We start from the raw sequence: 22,111 nt of genomic DNA, 5'->3' as shown, positions 1-22,111 counted from the left end.
AGCTACTCCCAACACCTACAACCAGCACCTCGGATCTGATGTCACATTGATGGAATTCATGCATTTAACCACCAGCTAACATTTCAACTCATTCATTCATGATTAGTTAGTCGTTCCACTAGGTGGCGCTCTAACCATTATGTACAAATGACATAATAAACATTTCTGAGCTCGAGTCTCATCACTCCTATGAGCTTTTGGAGAGATTGGACATTGTGTCTTTGAGTGACAGCAGATTACTGCTTTTTGGCGAGTGATTGAAACTCCACGTGCCGCCATGACAACCCCGTTTCCCTGAACGTAAAAACCTTCGCAATTTAACATCACAAAGGTCTTTAGATTCCTCACACTGGAGATTGGTTCAATCTGATGAAATCCCTTGGAGGAGTTCGTCAAAGAAGGGTGCCTGGAAAGAGGGCAAAATGTTGCCAAAATTGCACATTCATTTTAAAATGGCTGACTTCCTGTTGGATTTGGGATATTGCTCCAAGAGACTTTTTTGTACATCTTGATATCTCCTATAAGCTTACCAGGTTTCAGACTCATACATAAAACACAGAGCTGGGGCTGATGTTTTGAAATATTGTAGGGGGCGCTGTGGAGCCATTTTGCGCTATTCAATGAAAATGATCACATAACAACAAAGCCTTCATCACATTGGAGGTGTGTGCCAAATTTCAAGCCTCTATAAACTTTCCAAGCCCCTCAAAAGCCACTTCATCTTTCATGGTGGACCGCGTTGCCACCAGGGTGCGCCGTTCAGTTTAAAGTCACAATTTTTGCACTGAAGCATCACGAGGGACTGATGGTGATATTCTCCGCTTTTGAGGTGGCCACGATGAACCTGTGAAAATCAGTACAACAAAATTAAAGCCATGACATTTCCTGTTGCCACTAGGTGGCGCTGTCCGTATTCCCGACAATGGGCACATCAATCTGTTCAGGGCGGGTCTGACATCATGCCTGTAAAGTCTGGTACTGATCAGACTGGATTTCATTGAGTTATACTAATTTGTTTCTTCATGGCGTGACATCAAAGTTCGCCATGCCGCTGGTGTCACACCCTTTTGCGAAAAGTCACAGTTTTCACTGTAACCCAAGACCAACTCCTTAAGGCTTTCCTGGAGAAATTTGAGGCTGCAGATGTCACCCATCACAATACTGTACCCCAAAGTGTAAAACATGACATTTCCTGTTCCCACTAGGTGGCGCTGTCCTTGATGTCAAATATGGCAGTTAAAATATGTTCAGGGGTGGAGCCTTATCATATGTGTGCTCTTTGGTCCAGATCGGAACATGTATGACAGAATGAGAGGCAATAAGATTTTCATGGCGAGTCATCGAAATTCGCCATGGCGCCACGGCCTCATAGTATTGTGAAAACTCAAAAGCTCCGCAATTTAACATGGCATAAGGGTGTAGTTGGCACTGACCAAATATGAAGGTTATGAAATCAAACCCCAAGGAGGAGTTCGTCAAAGTTCGAGGCATGGAAATGGTAAAATCAGAGCCAAAATGTCACCTTCAATCCAAAATGGCGGACTTCCTGTTGGGTTTAGGACATTGCCATAATAGACTTTTTTGTTCGACTCTGAACATTATATAGGTGTACCGACTTTCAAACATGTAGGTCATACCCATACCGGGGGCTCGCGTTTTTCATTTTTCTAGGTGGCGCTACTGAGCTAATTTTCCCTGGCCATGTCTGAGAACATTAAAATACGTAAATTTTCACCAGACCTGACGCGTGTGCAAAATTTCATGAGTTTTCGAGCATGTTTAGGCCCTAAAACGGCCAATTCATTTGCCGAAATAATAATAATAATAATAATAATAATAATAATAATAATAAACAGAGCAATTACAATAGGGCCTTCGCACTGTCAGTGCTCGGGCCCTAATAATAATTAAAGCTGCAAGCAGCGTTATGAGGGCCCTCGCACCCCGGCGTGTCGAGCCACGCCCAACACCTAAAACCAGCACGTCCGATCTGATGTCACATTGATGGAATTCATGCATTTAACCACCAGATAACATTTCATCTCATTGAACCATGATTATAGTCGTCCCAATAGGTTGCGCTCTAACTATTACCGACAATTGGCATACCAAACATTTCCGAGCTCGAGTCTCATCACACCTGAGACGTTTGGGAGAGATTGGACATTGTGTTTTTGAGTGACAGCAGATTACTGCTTTTTGGAGAGTGATTCAAACTCTAAGTGCCGCCATAACCACCCCGTTTCCCTGAATGTAAAAAGCTTCGCAATTTAACATCACAAAGGTCTTTAGATTCCACAAGCTGCAGATCGGTCCAATCTGATGAAATCCCTTGGAGGAGTTCGTCAAAGTACGGTGCCTGAAAAGATGGGAAAATGTCGCCAAAATTACACATTAATTTTAAAATGGCTGACTTCCTGTTGGATTTTGGATATTGCTCCAAGAGACTTTTTTGTACATCTTAATATCTTCCATGAGCTTACCAGGTTTCAGACTCATACATAAAACACAGAGCTGGGGCTAATAATTTGAAATTTTGTAGGGGGCGCTGTCGAGTCATTTCTCGCAATTCAATGAAAATGACCACATGACAACAAAGCCCTCGTCACATTGGAGGTGTGTTCCAAATTTCAAGCCTCTATGAACTTTCCAAGCCCCTCAAAAGCCACTTCATCTTTCATGGTGGACCGCGTTGCCACCAGGGTGCGCCGTTCAGTTTAAAGTCACAATTTTTGCACTGAAGCATCACGAGGGACTGATGGTGATATTCAGCGCTTTTGAGGTGGCCACGATGAACCTGTGAAAATCAGTACAACAAAATTAAAGCCATGACATTTCCTGTTGCCACTAGGTGGCGCTGTCCGTATTTCCGACAATGGGCACATCAATCTGTTCAGGGCGGGTCTGACATCATGCCTGTAAAGTCTGGTACTGATCAGACTGGATTTCATTGAGTTATACTAATTTGTTTCTTCATGGCGTGACATCAAAGTTCGCCATGCTGCTGGGGTCACACCCTTTCGTGAAAAGTCACAGTTTTCACTGTAACCCAAGACCAACTCCTTAAGGCTTTCCTGGAGAAATTTGAGGCTGCAGATGTCACCCATCACTATACTGTACCCCAAAGTGTAAAACATGACATTTCCTGTTCCCACTAGGTGGCGCTGTCCTTGATGTCAAATATGGCAGTTGAAATATGTTCAGGGGTGGAGCCTTATCATATGTGTTCACTTTGGTCAAGGTCAGAAAATGTATGACAAAATGAGAGGCAATAAGATTTTCATGGCGAGTCATCGAAATTCGCCATGGCGCCACGGCCTCATAGTATTGTGAAAACTCAAAAGCTCCGCAATTTAACATGGCACAAGGGTGTAGTTGACACTGTCCAAATTTGAAGTTTATAGGACCAAATCCCAAGGAGGAGTTCGTTAAAGTACAAGGCATGGAAACAGTAAAATCATAGCCAAAATGTCACCTTCAATCCAAAATGGCGGACTTCCTGTTGGGTTTAGGACATTGCCATAATAGACTTTTTTGTTCGACTCTGAACGTTATATAGGTGTACCGACTTTCAAACTTGTAGGCCATACCCATACCGGGGGCTCGCGTTTTTCATTTTTCTAGGTGGCGCTACTGAGCTAATTTTCCCTGGCCATGTCTGAGAACATTAAAATACGTAAATTTTCACCAGACCTGACGCGTGCGCAAAATTTCATGAGTTTTCGAGCATGTTTAGGCCCTCAAAAGGCCGATTCATTTGCCGGAATAATAATAATAATAATAATTAAAGCTGCAAGCAGCGTTATGAGGGCCCTCGCACCCCCGGCACGTCGAGCCACTGCCAACACCTCAAACCGGCACGTCCGATGTGATGTCACATTGATGGATTTCATGCTTTTAATCACCAGCTAACATTTCATCTTATTCAACCAGGATTATAGTCGTCCCACTAGGTGGCGCTCTAACCATTATTGACAAATAGCATAACAAACATTTCCAAGCTCGAGTCTCATCACACCTGCGACCTTTGGGAGAGATTGGACATTGTGTTTTTTAGTGACAGCAGATTACTGCTTTTTGCGAGTGATTGAAACTCTACGTGCCGCCATGACCACCCCGTTTCCCTGAACGGAAAAAGCTTCGCAATTTAACATCACAAAGGTCTTTAGATTCTACACACTGAAGAATGCTTCAATATGATGAAATCCCTTGGAGGAGTTCGTCAAAGTATGAGGCCTGAAAAGGGGGGAAAATGTCATCAAAATTACACATTAATTTTAAAATGGCTGACTTCCTGTTGGATTTGGGATATTGCTCCAAGAGACTTTTTTGTACATCTTGATATCTTACACAAGCTTACCAAGTGTCAGACTCATAGATGAAACACAGAGCAGGGGCTGATGTTTTGAAATATTGTAGGGGGCGCTGTGGAGCCATTTTGCGCTATTCAAGGAAAATGATCACATGCCAACAAAGCCTTCATCCATTTGGAGGTGTGTGCCAAATTTCAAGCCTCTATAAACTTGCCAAGACCCTCAAAAGCCACTTCATCTTTCATGTTGAACAGCGTTGTCACCAGGGTGCGCCGTTCAGTTTAAACTCACAATTTTTGCACTGAAGCATCACGAGGGACTGATGGGGATATTCACCGCTTTTGAGGTGGCCACGATGAACCTGTGAAAATCAGTACAACAAAATTAAAGCCATGACATTTCCTGTTGCCACTAGGTGGCGCTGTCCGTATTTCCGACAATGGGCACATCAATCTGTTCAGGGCGGGTCTGACATCATGCCTGTAAAGTCTGGTACTGATCAGACTGGATTTCATTGAGTTATACTAATTTGTTTCTTCATGGCGTGACATCAAAGTTCGCCATGCTGCTGGGGTCACACCCTTTCGCGAAAACTCACAGTTTTCACTGTAACCCAAGACCAACTCCTTAAGGCTTTCCTGGAGAAATTTGAGGCTGCAGATGTCACCCATCACTATACTGTACCCCAAAGTGTAAAACATGACATTTCCTGTTCCCACTAGGTGGCGCTGTCCTTCGTGTCAAATATGGCAGTTGAAATATGTTCAGGGGCGGAGCCTTATCATATGTGTTCACTTTGGTCAAGGTCAGAAAATGTATGACAAAATGAGAGGCAATAAGATTTTCATGGCGAGTCATCGAAATTCGCCATGGCGCCACGGCCTCATAGTATTGTGAAAACTCAAAAGCTCCGCAATTTAACATGGCACAAGGGTGTAGTTGACACTGACCAAATTTGAAGTTTATGGGACCAAATCCCAAGGAGGAGTTCGTTAAAGTACAAGGCATGGAAACAGTAAAATCAGAGCCAAAATGTCACCTTCAATCCAAAATGGCGGACTTCCTGTTGGGTTTAGGACATTGCCATAATAGACTTTTTTGTTCGACTCTGAACGTTATATAGGTGTACCGACTTTCAAACTTGTAGGCCATACCCATACCGGGGGCTCGCGTTTTTCATTTTTCTAGGTGGCGCTACTGAGCTAATTTTCCCTGGCCATGTCTGAGAACATTAAAATACGTAAATTTTCACCAGACCTGACGCGTGTGCAAAATTTCATGAGTTTTCGAGCATGTTTAGGCCCTCAAAAAGCCGATTCATTTGCCGGAATAATAATAATAATAATAATAATAATAATAAACGGAGCAATTACAATAGGGCCTTCGCACTGTCAGTGCTCGGGCCCTAATTAAAGCTGCAAGCAGCGTTATGAGGGCCCTCGCACCCCGGCGTGTCGAGCCACGCCCAACACCTAAAACCAGCACGTCCGATGTGATGTCACATTGATGGAATTCATGCATTTAACCACCAGCTAACATTTCAACTCATTCATTCATGATTAGCTAGTCGTTCCACTAGGTGGCACTCTAACCATTATGTACAAATGGCATAACAAACATTTCCAAACTCGAGTCTCATTATGCCTGCGACCTTTGGGTGAGATTGGACATTGTGTTTTTGAGTAACAGCAGATTACTGCGTTTTGGCGAGTGATTGAGAGTCTACGTGCCGCCATAACCACCCCGTTTCCCTGAACGTAAAATCTTCGCAATTTAACAACATAAAGGTCTTTGGATTCCACACACTGAAGAATAGTGCAATCTGATGAAATCCCTTGGAGGAGTTCGTCAAAGAACGATGCCTGAAAAGAAGGGAAAATGTTGCCAAAATTGCACATTAATTTTAAAATGGCTGACTTCCTGTTGGATTTTGGATATTGCTCCAAGAGACTTTTTTGTACATCTTGATATCTCCTATAAGCTTACCAGGTTTCAGACTCATACATAAAACACAGAGCAGGGGCTGTGATTTTGAAATTTTGTAGGGGGCGCTGTGGAGCCATTTTGGGATATTCAATGAAAATGATGACATAACAAAAAAGCGTTAACCACATTGGAGGTGTGCGCCAAATTTCAAGCCTCTATAAACTTTCCAAGCCCCTCAAAAGCCACTTCATCTTTCATGGTGGACCGCGTTGCCACCAGGGTGCGCCGTTCAGTTTAAAGTCACAATTTCTGCACTGAAGCATCATGAGGTGATATTCACCGCTTTTGAGGTGGCCACGATGAACCTGTGAAAATCAGTACAACAAAGTTAAAGCCATGACATTTCCTGTTGCCACTAGGTGGCGCTGTCCGTATTTCCGACAATGGGCACATCAATCTGTTCAGGGCGGGTCTGACATCATGCCTGTAAAGTCTGGTACTGATCAGACTGGATTTCATTGAGTTATACTAATTTGTTTCTTCATGGCGTGACATCAAAGTTCGCCACGCCACTGGGGTCACACCCTTTGGCGAAAAGTCACAGTTTTCACTGTAACCCAAGACCAACTCCTTAAGGCTTTCCTGGAGAAATTTGAGGCTGCAGATGTCACCCTTCACTATACTGTACCCCAAAGTGTAAAACATGACATTTCCTGTTCCCACTAGGTGGCGCTGTCCTTGATGTCAAATATGGCAGTTGAAATATGTTCAGGGGTGGAGCCTTATCATATGTGTGCTCTTTGGTCCAGATCGGAACATGTATGACAGAATGAGAGGCAATAAGATTTTCATGGCGAGTCATCGAAATTCGCCATGGCGCCACGGCCTCATAGTATTGTGAAAACTCAAAAGCTCCGCAATTTAACATGGCACAAGGGTGTAGTTGACACTGTCCAAATTTGAAGCTTATACGACCAAATCCCAAGGAGGAGTTCGTTAAAGTACAAGGCATGGAAACGGTAAAATCAGACCCAAAATGTCACCTTCAATCCAAAATGGCGGACTTCCTGTTGGGTTTAGGACATTGCCATAATAGACTTTTTTGTTCGACTCTGAACGTTATATAGGTGTACCGACTTTCAAACATGTAGGTCATACCCATACCGGGGGCTCGCGTTTTTCATTTTTCTAGGTGGCGCTACTGAGCTAATTTTCCCTGGCCATGTCTGAGAACATTAAAATACGTAAATTTTCACCAGACCTGACGCGTGTGCAAAATTTCATGAGTTTTCGAGCATGTTTAGGCCCTCAAAAGGCCGATTCATTTGCCGGAATAATAATAATAATAATAATAATAATAATAATTAAAGCTGCAAGCAGCGTTATGAGGGCCCTCGCACCCCCGGCACGTCGAGCCACTGCCAACACCTCAAACCGGCACGTCCGATGTGATGTCACATTGATGGATTTCATGCTTTTAATCACCAGCTAACATTTCATCTTATTCAACCAGGATTATAGTCATGCCACTAGGTGGCGCTCTAACCATTATTGACAAATAGCATAACAAACATTTCCAAGCTCGAGTCTCATCACACCTGCGACCTTTGGGAGAGATTGGACATTGTGTTTTTTAGTGACAGCAGATTACTGCTTTTTGCGAGTGATTGAAACTCTACGTGCCGCCATGACCACCCCGTTTCCCTGAACGGAAAAAGCTTCGCAATTTAACATCACAAAGGTCTTTAGATTCTACACACTGAAGAATGCTTCAATATGATGAAATCCCTTGGAGGAGTTCGTCAAAGTATGAGGCCTGAAAAGGGGGGAAAATGTCATCAAAATTACACATTAATTTTAAAATGGCTGACTTCCTGTTGGATTTGGGATATTGCTCCAAGAGACTTTTTTGTACATCTTGATATCTTACACAAGCTTACCAAGTGTCAGACTCATAGATGAAACACAGAGCAGGGGCTGATGTTTTGAAATATTGTAGGGGGCGCTGTGGAGCCATTTTGCGCTATTCAAGGAAAATGGTTACATAACAACAATGCCTTCATCCATTTGGAGGTGTGTGCCAAATTTAAAGCCTCTATAAACTTTCCAAGCCCCTCAAAAGCCACTTCAGCTTTCATGATGAACCGCGTTGCCACCAGGGTGCGCCGTTCAGTTTAAAGTCACAATTTTTGCACTGAAGCATCACGAGGGACTGATGGTGATATTCACCGCTTTTGAGGTGGCCACGATCAACCTGTGAAAATCAGTACAACAAAGTTAAAGCCATGACATTTCCTGTTGCCACTAGGTGGCGCTGTCCGTATTTCCGACAATGGGCACATCAATCTGTTCAGGGCGGGTCTGACATCATGCCTGTAAAGTCTGGTACTGATCAGACTGGATTTCATTGAGTTATACTAATTTGTTTCTTCATGGCGTGACATCAAAGTTCGCCATGCTGCTGGGGTCACACCCTTTCGCGAAAACTCACAGTTTTCACTGTAACCCAAGACCAACTCCTTAAGGCTTTCCTGGAGAAATTTGAGGCTGCAGATGTCACCCATCACAATACTGTACCCCAAAGTGTAAAACATGACATTTCCTGTTCCCACTAGGTGGCGCTGGCCCTTATGTCAAATATGGCACTTGAAATATGTTCAGGGGTGGAGCCTTATCATATGTGTGCTCTTTGGTCAAGGTCAGAAAATGTATGACAAAATGAGAGGCAATAAGATTTTCATGGCGAGTCATCGAAATTCGCCATGGCGCCACGGCCTCATAGTATTGTGAAAACTCAAAAGCTCCGCAATTTAACATGGCACAAGGGTGTAGTTGACACTGTCCAAATTTGAAGGTTATGAAATGAAACCCCAAGGAGGAGTTCGCAAAAGTTCGAGGCATGGAAATGGCAAAATTAGAGCCAAAATGTCACCTTCTCTTCCAAATGGCGGACTTCCTGTTGGGTTTGCGTCAATGGGCCCACAGACTTTTTTGTTCGTCTTGGCATGATACACATGTGTGCCAAATTTCATACATGTAGCTCAAACCATGTGGTCGTAGGGCTGCATTTAACAAGGCATAGGTGGCGCTCTAGAGCCATTTCCCAGTGCTCATATGTAAAACCATTAAAATACAAAATTTTTCACCAGACCTGGCATGTGTGCAAAATTTCATGAGTTTTTGAGCATGTTTAGGCCCTCAAAAAGGCCCTTGTTTCGCCTGAATAATAATAATAATAATAATAATAATAATAATAAGAAACGGAGCAGATACAATAGGGCCTTCGCACTCTCGGTGCTCGGGCCCTAATAATAATAATAATAATAATAATAAACAGAGCAATTACAATAGGGCCTTCGCACTGTCAGTGCTCGGGCCCTAATAATAATAAACAGAGCAATTACAATAGGGCCTTCGCACTGTCAGTGCTCGGGCCCTAATAATAATAATAAGAAGAAACGGAGCAGATACAATAGGGCCTTCGCACTCTCAGTGCTCGGGCCCTAATAATAATAATAATAAGAAACGGAGCAGATACAATAGGGCCTTCGCACTCTCAGTGCTCGGGCCCTAACTAGTACAACATGAGAGTCCCAGTAACCAACACGAAACACAACACTGAAACTGTAGCACAGCACTTTTTACAAATGTTGTGTTGAGACAAATGAGCCACTCCATCTAAAATCAGCTCATTTTTACAACATTTCCTCCACCGTCTCAGATTTGCTAGTTTTTAGTTTTAAACTTTTATGCTTTTGAAGTTTGCGTAACAAAAATGATTGCTGTGAAATTTTAGAAAAATGGTTCAGTGACCGAATTTGAGAAAACGAAAATATCTGAAAAAAAATGAAAGATAAAAGCTGGACACTTTTACTCGTCTTTCATATCATCTAAACAAATCTGTCATTTTGACAGCTTTTAGCCAGCATCCATCCATTCTTCTCATCCCTGTCACAGTGTTGTGTTTGTGGGGGTGGTGAAGCCGATCCCAGCTGTCTTAGGCCTAAAGTTTTATGTAAATCAGAGTCGGTCCAGCAGGAGCTGATTTGAGATTCCTCACATGCCACGTTGTGTTGTGTTGATGTGTTGGTTTCCACAGTGTCACCTGATAAATAGTGGTGATAGTTTGGACAGTAAATCATGCTTTCAGCTCCAAGTCCAGACCTGGGCTCACCTTGTTATAAAACAAACCAGAGATGTGAAGAAAAAACTTCCCTGCACAGCCGAAACCCTGCGATTCCCATCCTGCTGACTGCTTCGTTGCATCATTTGGGTTTTCTGCTCTATTTTATTGTCGATTGAAAAAAGTGAAGGGTCTGAGGGCGAATGCAGATACGTCAGCACAAACCTGATCCTAAAACAGCTCCAAGATGTTCTGGCTGAGTCAGAGGCTCCTGATTCGAGGAGTAACCCAGAATTTCTTTGGCAGGTTGCTCATCTGTTACCAAGAGCTCATTTTAGAGGAGAGACAGAGCACAATAGCAGAAAACAGGTCCAACACACTCATTTACAGTTCAGAGAGTTACTCCTCTGTAACTAAGCATAATATCAAACACGTAATCAGAATTTAACACCAGGTAACTTTAAAAAGATGAACAACTTCTTTTCATAATGGGCCAAAGACTCCACGATTTCCTCTCCCGAATTTTTCATTTTTTCATGTAACATAATTAAGATCTTTTTTTAAAAACATGGAATATCTTGGAAAAGTCAGACTTAACCTCCACCAGATCACCAGCAATCTATCCGGGGTCCAGGTCAGAGGCAGGGTTTGGGTAAATGTTAAGTTTTAGCCGGTTGGAACAGGAAAGCCCAAAGATGTCCGACCCTGCTGAATGTTAAGAGGTTAAATATAATCACAACATGAAAAATGGTGATGCTTTGTCTTAGACTGACAGATTAATTGGATTTGCACCAACCTTTTGTGAGAACAAAGTCTTACAGAAAAGCACAAACGATCTGCTCTTTGTTGAATTCAGACTTCACGGAGTTCAAACTGTTTCATTCTGACAGCACAGGCCAGATTGATCCACGGCCCCAAAGCCAGAGGCGAAGGTCGTGGTTTTCCAGCAAAGGAAGAAGCTATGAAACTCATCAGCGTCCTGGCAGCGGATGGAGAGTTGCTTTCTAAGCTTACTGGAAGCTATTGGGAGTACATAAAAACTAGAGTGTACTTCCAAACACAAACACACTCTCTGAAAACACTCAGGAAAAGATTACTGGCCCATATATCTGCCAGTAGATTTTAGTATTTTGTTCCAAGAGGCAAGCGCTGAGGCAACAAGCACCAGCAGGCGAATAGAGGTGGACTGTGTAATTTAGCCTGAGCAGCCGGAAAGTGAGGCACCTTCCCACCGCTCACTGTACAATTTCAGGTAGAGTGAAGTTGCTCTAGGCTTTTATACCTGCACATTGGCTTTTAAGGCGCTGAATCATCCTGAGTGATGATGCACAATCAGCTACAGGAGTGCACCGACAGAGGCATCCAGTCCTTTTACAGAGAAGCTGTGCAGCTACACTCAGTGTGCCAGGTTCAGGTACAGCTGTGCTCATTAACTCATTGACCTTAATGAATTAATGAATATGTATCTGGTTGGGCCCACATGTTGGCTTTAGGATTACACGTTTTCTTTTGTTGCACAGTTTCTGTCCCAGATAACAAAAGGGGCGTGACCAACAGCCGACATATTCATCCAAAAGCCACATGAGGATTTGGGTGGTCTGTGCTTGGTTGCCAGAGTGACAAACCCATAGCAATTCCACAAGCCAGCCAACAATGAACCAAATACAGCAGGAATTTCTTAGTATGGGCAAGCTATGGTGGCACTCCCATCGGTTTAAACGGGTTAATGAGCCGTGGATAGCAACCAAAAGTCACACAAACGGCAAACTAATTCTATTCCAAGGCTGGACTCGTTTGTAGAGTTCAGCAGTCAGAAGGAGCAGAGCTGCTCTTCTTGCCCATCATATGAAGACACTGCTGGAGTCTGAATACGGCTCTCTTTGGAAGTTCTTTGGATGCATCCGCCAGGGATAGACCCGAAGACACACCAGTGGAATTGCTTCTTCTTTCCTGGCTTTCGAGAGTGCAAGGATCCCCAAGGAGGAGCTGGAAGACGCGGCTGTGAGGAGGCTACAGGAAACTCTGAGTAATTAGAGGTGGTTTGCACCTTTTGGAGACAGCCTTGGATCTCTTGTGAGAACTCTGTGCTTTAATGTAACAGGCCTGCGTACTTCATATTACTACTGATTTTTACTCGTTGGAATGGAGTACAGCAACTTTTTAGTCTCTAAGTCACAGATGTCAGACCTGCACCTGCAGACAGAACCAGAGCAGCACCGTTTACAGTAAAACAACAAACTCTGAGAGGAAAACTTTATTTTATCACACTTGACAGAACACAGGACTTAATATTGGATCTTAATATGTCCATGTGTATGGACATGTGCAGGTATATATGTATGTATATGTATACATATGTATATTTAGTGTGTACATGTCTAGAAATAGGAATAGTAGTGGTACAATAGTTATGTCAAGCTATATAGTTTATGTCTTCCATATTTCCAACCATATCCATAATCACATACTGTGTGTGCTACCATTGTATATAGTGTATTATCTTACTTTTTTCACTGATTGTACTTATTTGTATTGTTGTATTTTCTTCTGATATCTGTACCTGAGCTGAGGTGACGCAAAAATTTCCCCGTTGTGGGATCAATAAAGTCTTATCTTATCTTCTACTGATGCAAAGTTTATGTTTTCTACTGTATCTTTTTGCTTTTTCGGATACCGAAAATGTGGGACTTTAACATCACTCCCCATTTTAGAGTACTCTGAACTTAATACTTTTCGTCTATCCTGTCTTCCTTCTCTCACCCCAACCAATCACAGCAGATGGCCCCGCCCCTCCCTGAGCCTGGTTCTGCTGGAGGTTTCTTCCTGTTATAAGGGAGTTTTTCCTTCCCACTGTCGCCAAAGTGCTGCTCATAGGGGCTCATATGATTGTTGGGTTTTTCTCTGTATGTATTATTGTACTACTGTGAAATATAAAGCGCCTTGAGGCGACTGTTGTTTTGATTAAGCGCTATATAAATAAAATTGAATTGAGTACCTTTGTGAAATCAGCAGTGCAGTACAGTAAGAAGACCCCACAGCTGTTACAGATTTGGTTGTTGTGTCTTTGTTACCTGGTTTGCCATAATGTCTCTGATTGTAACGCTTCCCAAAAACTCGTCTTCTCTGCGTTGTAAGCTAACGAGGTGAGTCACACAGATCTCTAGTTTTTATCTCCAGTATTAGGTAAGAACTTGTTTCCTCTCGGTGGAAGTAAACAACAAATTTCACACCCAGTCTTGTCGGGTTGCGCGTCACATTTCAGACATTTGCATTTTTAAAGCATGAATTTAATCCTGCGTGTGCTTTAATAACACTCCCTCCTGCTCTGTCTCTCTGCCAGTTATTGAAGCCGTGTCTCTTCAGGGGAGGAAGGAGGAGACCGGTCTGCAGTCGACGGGCTCCTACGTGATAGGAAACACCTCCTTGGACTTTCAGAGGGGGAACGACCGGCAGACACTCAGGACGCACGGCCCACTCGGCGCTGATTACATCATCAAGGTGAAGCTATCTTCATAGCGAAACAGCCTGAGGACTTTGAGCTTCTGTTGACATATTTTATCACAGATACAAGAGCGCAAACATAAATAAAACAGGCTGCTGCGAATATTTGGCTTTTGAGGCATTGTTTTAATGAGACTGAGAGCTTGTTGCCTGCGGCACTATTAGAATTTCTGTCAATGAGGCCTAAGTGGAAATGCATTTTCCACTTTGTACTACCAGCATCACAGCCCTCCTTTTTTTCCACTCGTAGAAAAGACGAGCTCTTAGTGGGCCGTCGACAGTCGGCTGTCTGCACCAGATAAAAGCATTTTGGAGTTATCCAAAATTATTATTCGCTTCTTCTCTAAACATCCGTGGAAAGTGTGGGTCTGAAGAAGTTAAAGCTCCAGCAACGCTTGGAGACTACAGAACAACTCGATCGATGCGCTCCTGCTCATCCGTCGGCCCGTCGCATAAAAACTGTATGGTCCAAAGTTTGGACTAATGAAAAAGTAAAAACATAAAAACTTTGCAAAAGACAGCTACTGACAATTTCTGAACTGTACATAGTTGAATTTCACAATAATGTAAAAGAAATCATATTGAAAACCTTTTAATATGAAATATTTAGTCACACAAATTAAGAAAATGCTGTTTTCAAATGAAAAGTTGTACCACAAGTATTAGTAGGTCGTCTTATTCAATAGAAGTATTAATTTCACTCGCTGAACATGTTTAAACTTTGCACCATAAAGTTTTTAGACATCGGAGACGTGACGTGATTTGTAGCCCAAATCTCCAAGTCAGAGTTTCCAAATGCAGATTAATTAAAAAAGCTAAACCATCATCAATCAATATGATGGTTTCTAGAAAATCCATCCAACCAAAGGCTGCTCTAACCTGCCTGAGTGACACAGACAGCAGAGAAACTCCACTCTTATCCTTTAACACGGAGCCGCTGTCATTACTGTTCAGGAAATAAACGACAGTTTAATGGAGCAGACGCAGTTTCTGCATCGTATCCCGTCAGAGAAACAAAAGTGGCCTCTCTGCCGTGTGGATGATTTGTCCGGTTCGTTTTGGGATCAGAGCGCTGACTACCGTCCGTCTGCTGCTGATCCTCGCCCACCTGGACCCGATTACTCAGGTGCGTAGAAGTATTTCGGTCAGACTCATGTTCTGGAAACGAACGTCTGCCCGCCGATGTGGGCACAAGCTGCAGATTATGGTTATTTCATGCAGGCTGGAGGGCAGAATTTTGCAGATTAAAGTGTTGCATTGTTTTATTAATTCGGCTCAGTCAGAAACTTATTCAGTCTTGTCTTCCGCTCTTTTGTTTCCTCGTCTTTGTGCCCACTGGTGCCCAGCCGCAGTGGGTTTGCTATCAGTTACGCTCTGTAATTGCAATTACTTTGGTGACAAATATGACACATTACCATCTGTCTGAAAGCTCGGTGTGCAGTCGATGCTTTCAGTGCACAAAGCTAAATCTTATCCAGAGCTGCAGAGTGTGTGATGAATGACTCAAACGCCTTTTATATTAAAAAAGGAGGGCTGCTGGAAAGTGCTCGTCTTATCAAAGCAACAGTTTGAACGCTGTAAGGATCAAGTCCTTCACTTTATGATGGGAATTTCAAAAGCCTTAAATCTTTCTGTATTTTTGCAGGTTCATCTTTTTAGGACTAAATGCTTGAAAACGGCTGAATTACTGCGTAGATTTGGTTTGAGAAACTCAGCGGAGGCTCCTCTAACATGCAGAGCTTGACTTTGTCCTTCTTCCCTCTGCCCGCTGTGTCCACCCTCTTCTGTTGTGCTGTGCAGATAAAGTACGGAGGCTCCAAGGACACCGTTGTCCAGTTTCTGTTCTACAAACCAATTCGATACCAGTGGAGAGAGACTGACTTCTTCCCCTGCTCGGTCACGTGCGGAGGAGGTGAGCTGACCGTCGCCGTGATTAAAAATGCTTTTAGATTCACTTTTAGAGTGTGAGAGCGGTAACGGCGTGGTCGCTTCCCTCCCTCAGGCTACCAGCTGAACTCTGCCGAGTGCACAGACATCCGGTCCAACCAGACGCTGCCCGAGCACCACTGTAACAGCTACCCTGAAAACACCAAACCCACTCCAAAGCTCAAAGAGTGCAACATGGACCCCTGCCCGGAGAGGTGCGGACAGCTGGTGGCTGTGCAGCGTCGCCGCTTCGGCATCGACACTGTTTTACCTGTTTATAGTCATCGTCTCCTTCCTCCGCTGCAGCGTGTTAACTGTAGCCGACAGATTAGCGTCAACGTTTTTAAATCTGGCACGCTGACACCACAGCACGCGAGCCCCGCTGTTGAAACTGGGAGCTATTGGCCTTCCTGGATCAAATACCAGCGTCCCCCATAGTGGTTTCATTGACATCAATGAGGAATATTTTCATATTTTGAAAAAAAAGAAGAACGATCCAGTTGAGTGCATGCACACGTCTTCATTCAGATGATCTAACAGATGCACGAGTCTGTGCATCTGTTAGGGTCGGCTCGCTGCCTAAAATGGAAATAAAGACACAATGCGATGGTTCACAAATCACATAAAGACATATTTTATTCACAACAGAACACAGAAAACATATCAAATATTTAAACTGACAGATTTTAATATTTCATATCAAATATGAGCTCATTTTGAATTTGATGGCAGTGACGTGTCTCAGCCTGCCGTCCACACGTGCAGGTTAAAGCTCCGTCATGCAGGGAAGAAGCCAGATGTGGCCGGAAACAGCTCCTTTAAAATGGACTGAAGCAAAGTGGAAACTGATCGGAGGTCAGATCTATCTAGATTTTCAGGGAGGGCCTTCATGTTTGAGCAGGACGATGTTAAATCAGCAGCACGGCTTCATAGGAGTCCAGCTGCTGAACCGGCCCGCCTGCAGCCCAGATCTTTGACCAGCTGAGAACATCTGGAGCATCATGAAAGCAACAACAGGACGAAGCAGAGCAGCTAGAGTCCTCCATCAGACCAGAACGGGACATCGTCCCCCTGCAGCTGCTCTCCTCAGCTCACAGACCGTCACAGGAGCTGTCCAGCTTCGAGAGACGTGTTGCTGCCTTCAAATTCAAAATGAGCTCATGTTTTTCTTATAATGGTTCGTTTTGTCTTTGGGGGTTTATTGGGGTCGCACAAAGCAGATTGTGAACACGAGTGTAACCTGAGCTGTGTCAGAACCTTTATTATTAAAGGAGCTTTAATGATGGATTAAACAAATATGACAGAATGTGTTTGATAGTGATTTTAACAGTGTTTATATATGTTAGATATGCTGCTGTGTGGTTATCACTATCACATTTGTCTCCTGCAGTGATGGATTCAAAGCAGTGATGCCTCATGACCGCTTCCAGCCTCTGCCTCGGTGAGTACCTCTAACTCTTGAGATAAAATCAAAGTGTTAAACGAACCTCGATGCACTCGAAAGTAAAAATAAATTACATTAGAGCCTCACACAAGACGCTCAAACCACTGCGATCAGATTTTCAGTCATAACTTTTGTTAAAAATACTTTGTTAGTTTTTGCTAAGATGATTTTTTTCTGAGAGTATACAGTTATTTAAAAAAAAAAATCCTCCTTCCACAAAAGTCTGACTTTTCATCTTCAATCGTGGGAAAAATGAAAGAGTTCCTCCGTGGTGTTCCACAGCGTTACCCTTCAATCAACAAAAGCCTCTCTCGTCTTCACTCTTTTCTGTTCTTTAGGGAGAGAGAGCTCCACCGTTTGTGTTTGAAGTTTGGATGTAGTTCCTCCCAAATATAAGTTCATGCATGTGGAGTTCCAGCTCGTCTCGCTCAGCGACTGCTGCGCTGGTCTCACTGGTGACTGTTACGCTCTAACAGAGGAGAGAATTATGCTTATTATTTTTGACGTGATGGTGTCATATTTAGAGCCTCAAAATTAAAAGTGGCAAAGCCTACAGTACCTCTAACGTCCAGCAGAGGCAGCAGTGAGTCAGTCCCCATAGACTCCCATGTTAAAACTTCACAGCAGAAACAAACTGTTTGGTCTCTGTGGGTCATTTCTCCTTCATAACACCTGTACAGGGGGAGGATGGTTTTATAACTCACCTGTTTAAAGCTTATTAAGGCTTAAAGTTTGCATTATTATTAGGGGTGCAACAATACTCGTATTGATATTGAACCGTTGGATACAGTGCTTTCGGTTCGGTACGCATATGTATCGAACAATACAACATTTATTTGATCAACTTTCCTTCTGACGATGCTGTCTGTGTTGAGCGCTCAGTGGATCTGCGCTGGACAGTGCAGCCTAGGCGGAGTAGTTGAACGCAGATTCACTGAGCGCAGGGCAAGCTAGCAAGCTAGCTAAGCTCGTTGCAACATGGCAAACTGAACCTCCCCCACCCTCATTCAGATCTGGCGTTTGGAACTATTTTGGTTTTCATGTGACGTATGACCCTGAAGGTAAGCGAGTCATGGACAAAAGTAAAACAGTATGTTGGATTTGCCACGCAATGCTCAATTACATGGGTGGGAACTACTGCGTTAGCGCAGTTAGCTCGTTAACGTGTTGGCCGTCCAGCCCCATGCACGGGCCGATCTGCGGTAGCTCGTTAACGGAGATTTGCCGTGTTGTGGCGTTAACGTCATTTCAGATTAACGCTGACAGCACTAGTGGGAACACAACGAATATGACTGCACATTTACTCCGACATCATCCTAGTGCAAAGACAAGTGGAAGCAGACAAAAACAACAAGCACACATGCTACAAACTTTACCCGAGTCATTTAGACAGCCGTTAGCACAGGATTCTCCTTATGGGGACCTGATATGTTTAATATGCTGCTGAGAATATAGCCCAGAAGAAGCGGATAGTGTAGCTTTTATTTTGACAGAGCCATTTCTCTGTAATAAACTCTCTTTTCCAAAGATGAGGGATTCCTCGATCAGATAGATTTATTATTTTATCCCTTTGTTGTTTCAGCAACATTAAATTTAAAAACTGTACTTTTGAGTGAAAATATATATTTATAATTTTAATAAATGACAAATTAAAAAGGCATGAACATTTTTTTGTATCGAAAAAATATCGAACCTGAATTTTGTGTATCGTTGCACCCCTAATTATTAGGGGCGTGGCCTCTGCTAGCTGTCTGTTAGCTTCACCTTCACCTTTTATAAATGTAGATATTCTGAAGAGCTTCATTTAAAATGTGTGTATTTTCCAGAAGCACACACTTAAAGCTGCAAACTTTGTGCACTGTAGATGAAAGCATCTCTATGAGTGTAGCCTCAGTTTCCCACTGACTTACACACCGTGCAGCAGATATAAACCCCCAGTCCTGAACTGTGTGCACCCATCAGCCACTCTAACCTTTGACCTACCTTTGAACTCTGTGCAGTGTGCGAATCTCCAGCATTTTGTTGGACTGCATTAGAAGCATTAGACATCGTTGTCATTGTCAGCAGGGTTGCATAATGAGCGTGGCTGCAGACAGCCTGGTTTGAAAAAGGAGCTGGAGAAAGACAGTTATGCAGTGCAGTGATGCTTCCAGCTCTAAAAGCCGTCGGATGTGGAACGCGCATTGATTGCAGTCTATCGAGGCTGATGCACCACTTGCAATGAGACAGACTGTTAATCACCGCACTTATCTAATTACAACATAATGAGACAGAGTCCTGCAGTCTTAATTGTTCTGAAATGGCCTCGTTAATGTCCCTGACCTCCTTTCTGTGTGACAGAGTGTAACGGGGTGCTTGTACTCACTGAGTGCTGAATCTATAGCTTACATAAGTGTAAAGTGGAATCGACATTAGCTGTGGAAAAGTGTCAGAGTTGCTTCGTATTTCAGGTGACACGTTCCTGCCTCTCCGTCTCCCCCCACCCTCGTGTTCCCACCTGGATGTGTCGGATCTGGGCCTGCACTGATCCACACGAGGCTTCCAGGGGAAAGGAACGGGATTCAGACATGTTCCACGTTGGTGCATAAATGTTATTACATCATTACTTATTAAGATTATTCTCACAGCTTTTATGAAATAAGGTGACCTTTCGATCAGACATGAAAGCAGCGAGGACAGGGGGAAGGAGAGGATCTAAAAATATGAGTTTTTGTTCTCTGGTTTGAAGTCGAGTGATTTTAAAGCACTGTAATAACCTCCGTGCGCTGCCTGTCACAGGTGCTGCTGACCTCGCTGCCGAATCACGTCCTCCACACTTCCAGGTGTTTCTTTCTATGCAGGAAGGTTCTGCCCCCTCCTCACCTCCACCTTACTCAGTATCTGGGTACATAAAACTCATTTAGCCTCTTCTGTGTGTGCACAGCTGGGAGCAGGGCCCCTGGACCCAGTGCTCAGTGTCCTGTGGTGAAAATGGGGGCTGGCAGGATCGCAGTGTGCTGTGTGTGGAGGAGGACGCCCACGGGCAGTTCTCCCAGGTGGATGAGTGGAAGTGCACGCACTCCCCGCGACCTGTCGCCCGACAGATCTGCAACACCTTCGCCTGCCCCCAGTGGGTGGCCATGGAGTGGTCACAGGTCAGTGGTTTCAGTAGCTGAACATGAAATGATAATGAATCCACTTTAAATGAATAAATTAACACAGGCAGGCTCATAGAAGTCATGTGACCTGTGTCAGACTCACGATCTTCATCCCTGGACATTCATTGACACTTCCTGTTATTAATATTGTTGGCGGTGGTTTTGTTCTGCATGTATGATGTTTAACATGTTAGTCGAAACTTAATATCCGGCACTCGCTGAAGTACTTGGAAATGACAAAATGACAAATATTGAATTATTAAACTGGTTTCAGCTGCAGTAAGACTCACACCAACAAATGTAATTGAAGTATAATCAAACCTGCTGTAAGGTTACAAAACAAAATCTTTCACGATTTCCTCACCGGGGAACATTTATGTGATTTACCAAGCAGCATCCACTACGCTGTTTACTACTGCTTTGCATTTATAACAGGGTGTTTTGTAGAAACATCACACGTCTCACTGGATGTGGTGCATGTCTAAAAACAAACCATTGCAGTAGCAGGTCAGACTCTGACTGTGTCTAAGCAGTTAAAGCGTTTCTGGATCAGAGATGTTCAAACGCTCAGTGACCAACGCGTCAGTCAGCGCTCGATTCACTGACAGCAAGAGTTTGATGCAGCCTTAATTACTGAAGATGGTTAATTCATTTGTGAGGTAACGTGTGTGTGTGTGTGTTACCGTCCCGTCGCAGTGCACGGTGACGTGTGGCCGAGGGCTGCGCTACCGAGTGGTTCTGTGCATCGACCACCGCGGGCAGCACGTCGGAGGCTGCTCACCGTCACTCAAGCCTCACGTGAAGGAGGACTGCCTGGTCCCCGTGGCCTGCCACAAGCCCAGAGGTGGGACACTGATGACTTACAGCAGTGTGTGTGTGTGTACCTGTTTAGACATCTTTGTGGGGACCAAAAATTTGAATGTTAGTATAATGAGTTTGAAGGTATTTCTGAGACTCAAAATGTGGTTTTAGTGTCAGGGTTACAGGTTATGGTTTGGGTTATGCATCCATTTTTGATGGTTTGGGTAAGCGGCTAGGGAAAGCATTATGTCAATGAGATGTCCTCACTAAAATAGCAAAACAAGAATGTGTGTGTGTGTGTTTTAAAATAAGCTAAAATAAGCTAAGACCACAACTGAGAAGCATTTTAAATTTAAATGTTTATTTTACGAACATTATGAGATGTTTTAATAGTTTTGTTCCATTTGTTTCTGCTGTGTGTGACTCAGGACTCTTTGGCAGTCATGCTGAGCCTATTAGCTGTGTGTGTGTGTGTGTGTGTGTGTGTGTGTGTGTGTGTGTGTGTGTGTGTGTGTGTGTGTGTGTGTGTGTGTGTGTGTGTGTTTTGTATTTAAAGCCTAACCCCTCTAATGACAACAGGTCTTTTTGCATCAGCCGTGGATGTAAATTATGATCCCTATTCTACCACAAACAAACTTCCCTCCTTGTTAAACTGCTGGATTCTTTAAAAGCTAGTAGTGTGTGTGTGTGTGTGTGTGTGTGTGTGTGTGTGTGTGTGTGTGTGTGTGTGTGTGTGTGTGTGGTATTATAGCTGTAAATGTGATTTCATTGGAAAACACTCGTTGTACAGTGGACTGTATAAAATGATTAGCACAGGAGGGTCTTTAGCAAATATTTAAATCTGTCTTGTGAACTTTATGAGAGACGGGAGATAAATGTGAGGATGAAATGTGTGTCTTGGTTAAATAACATCCATCTGGAGGCCGGCCTCCCTCCCAGC

At 43.5% G+C, this 22,111-nt stretch overlaps 1 protein-coding gene and 1 long non-coding RNA gene across 5 annotated transcripts in view; one reads left to right on the top strand and one right to left on the bottom strand.

Annotated features, from left to right (window-relative positions):
- The window catches only part of adamtsl3 (ADAMTS-like 3), a 226,175-nt gene that overhangs the window by 154,815 nt on the left and 49,249 nt on the right, over window positions 1-22,111 (top strand). For all 4 annotated transcript variants that reach the window (XM_080300885.1, XM_080300882.1, XM_080300884.1 and 1 more), the window contains 6 exons: window positions 13,703-13,860; window positions 15,664-15,775; window positions 15,866-16,004; window positions 17,180-17,230; window positions 20,157-20,367; window positions 21,067-21,214. In XM_080300885.1, coding sequence (XP_080157011.1) covers window positions 13,703-13,860; window positions 15,664-15,775; window positions 15,866-16,004; window positions 17,180-17,230; window positions 20,157-20,367; window positions 21,067-21,214 — 819 coding nt within the window. The remainder of the gene's footprint in view (window positions 1-13,702; window positions 13,861-15,663; window positions 15,776-15,865; window positions 16,005-17,179; window positions 17,231-20,156; window positions 20,368-21,066; window positions 21,215-22,111) is intronic.
- On the bottom strand, window positions 17,204-19,706 carry LOC145428547 (uncharacterized). Its single transcript, XR_013908840.1, has 3 exons — window positions 19,217-19,706; window positions 17,793-17,905; window positions 17,204-17,702 (listed from the first exon to the last, which is right to left on the bottom strand). It is a non-coding gene; the product is annotated as an uncharacterized LOC145428547 (long non-coding RNA).

The sequence above is a fragment of the Astatotilapia calliptera genome, chromosome 1 (genome assembly GCF_964374335.1).
Source record: "Astatotilapia calliptera chromosome 1, fAstCal68.1, whole genome shotgun sequence".
NCBI classification, from domain to species: Eukaryota; Metazoa; Chordata; class Actinopteri; order Cichliformes; family Cichlidae; genus Astatotilapia; species Astatotilapia calliptera.
This window is presented reverse-complemented; position numbering and strand designations above follow the sequence as displayed.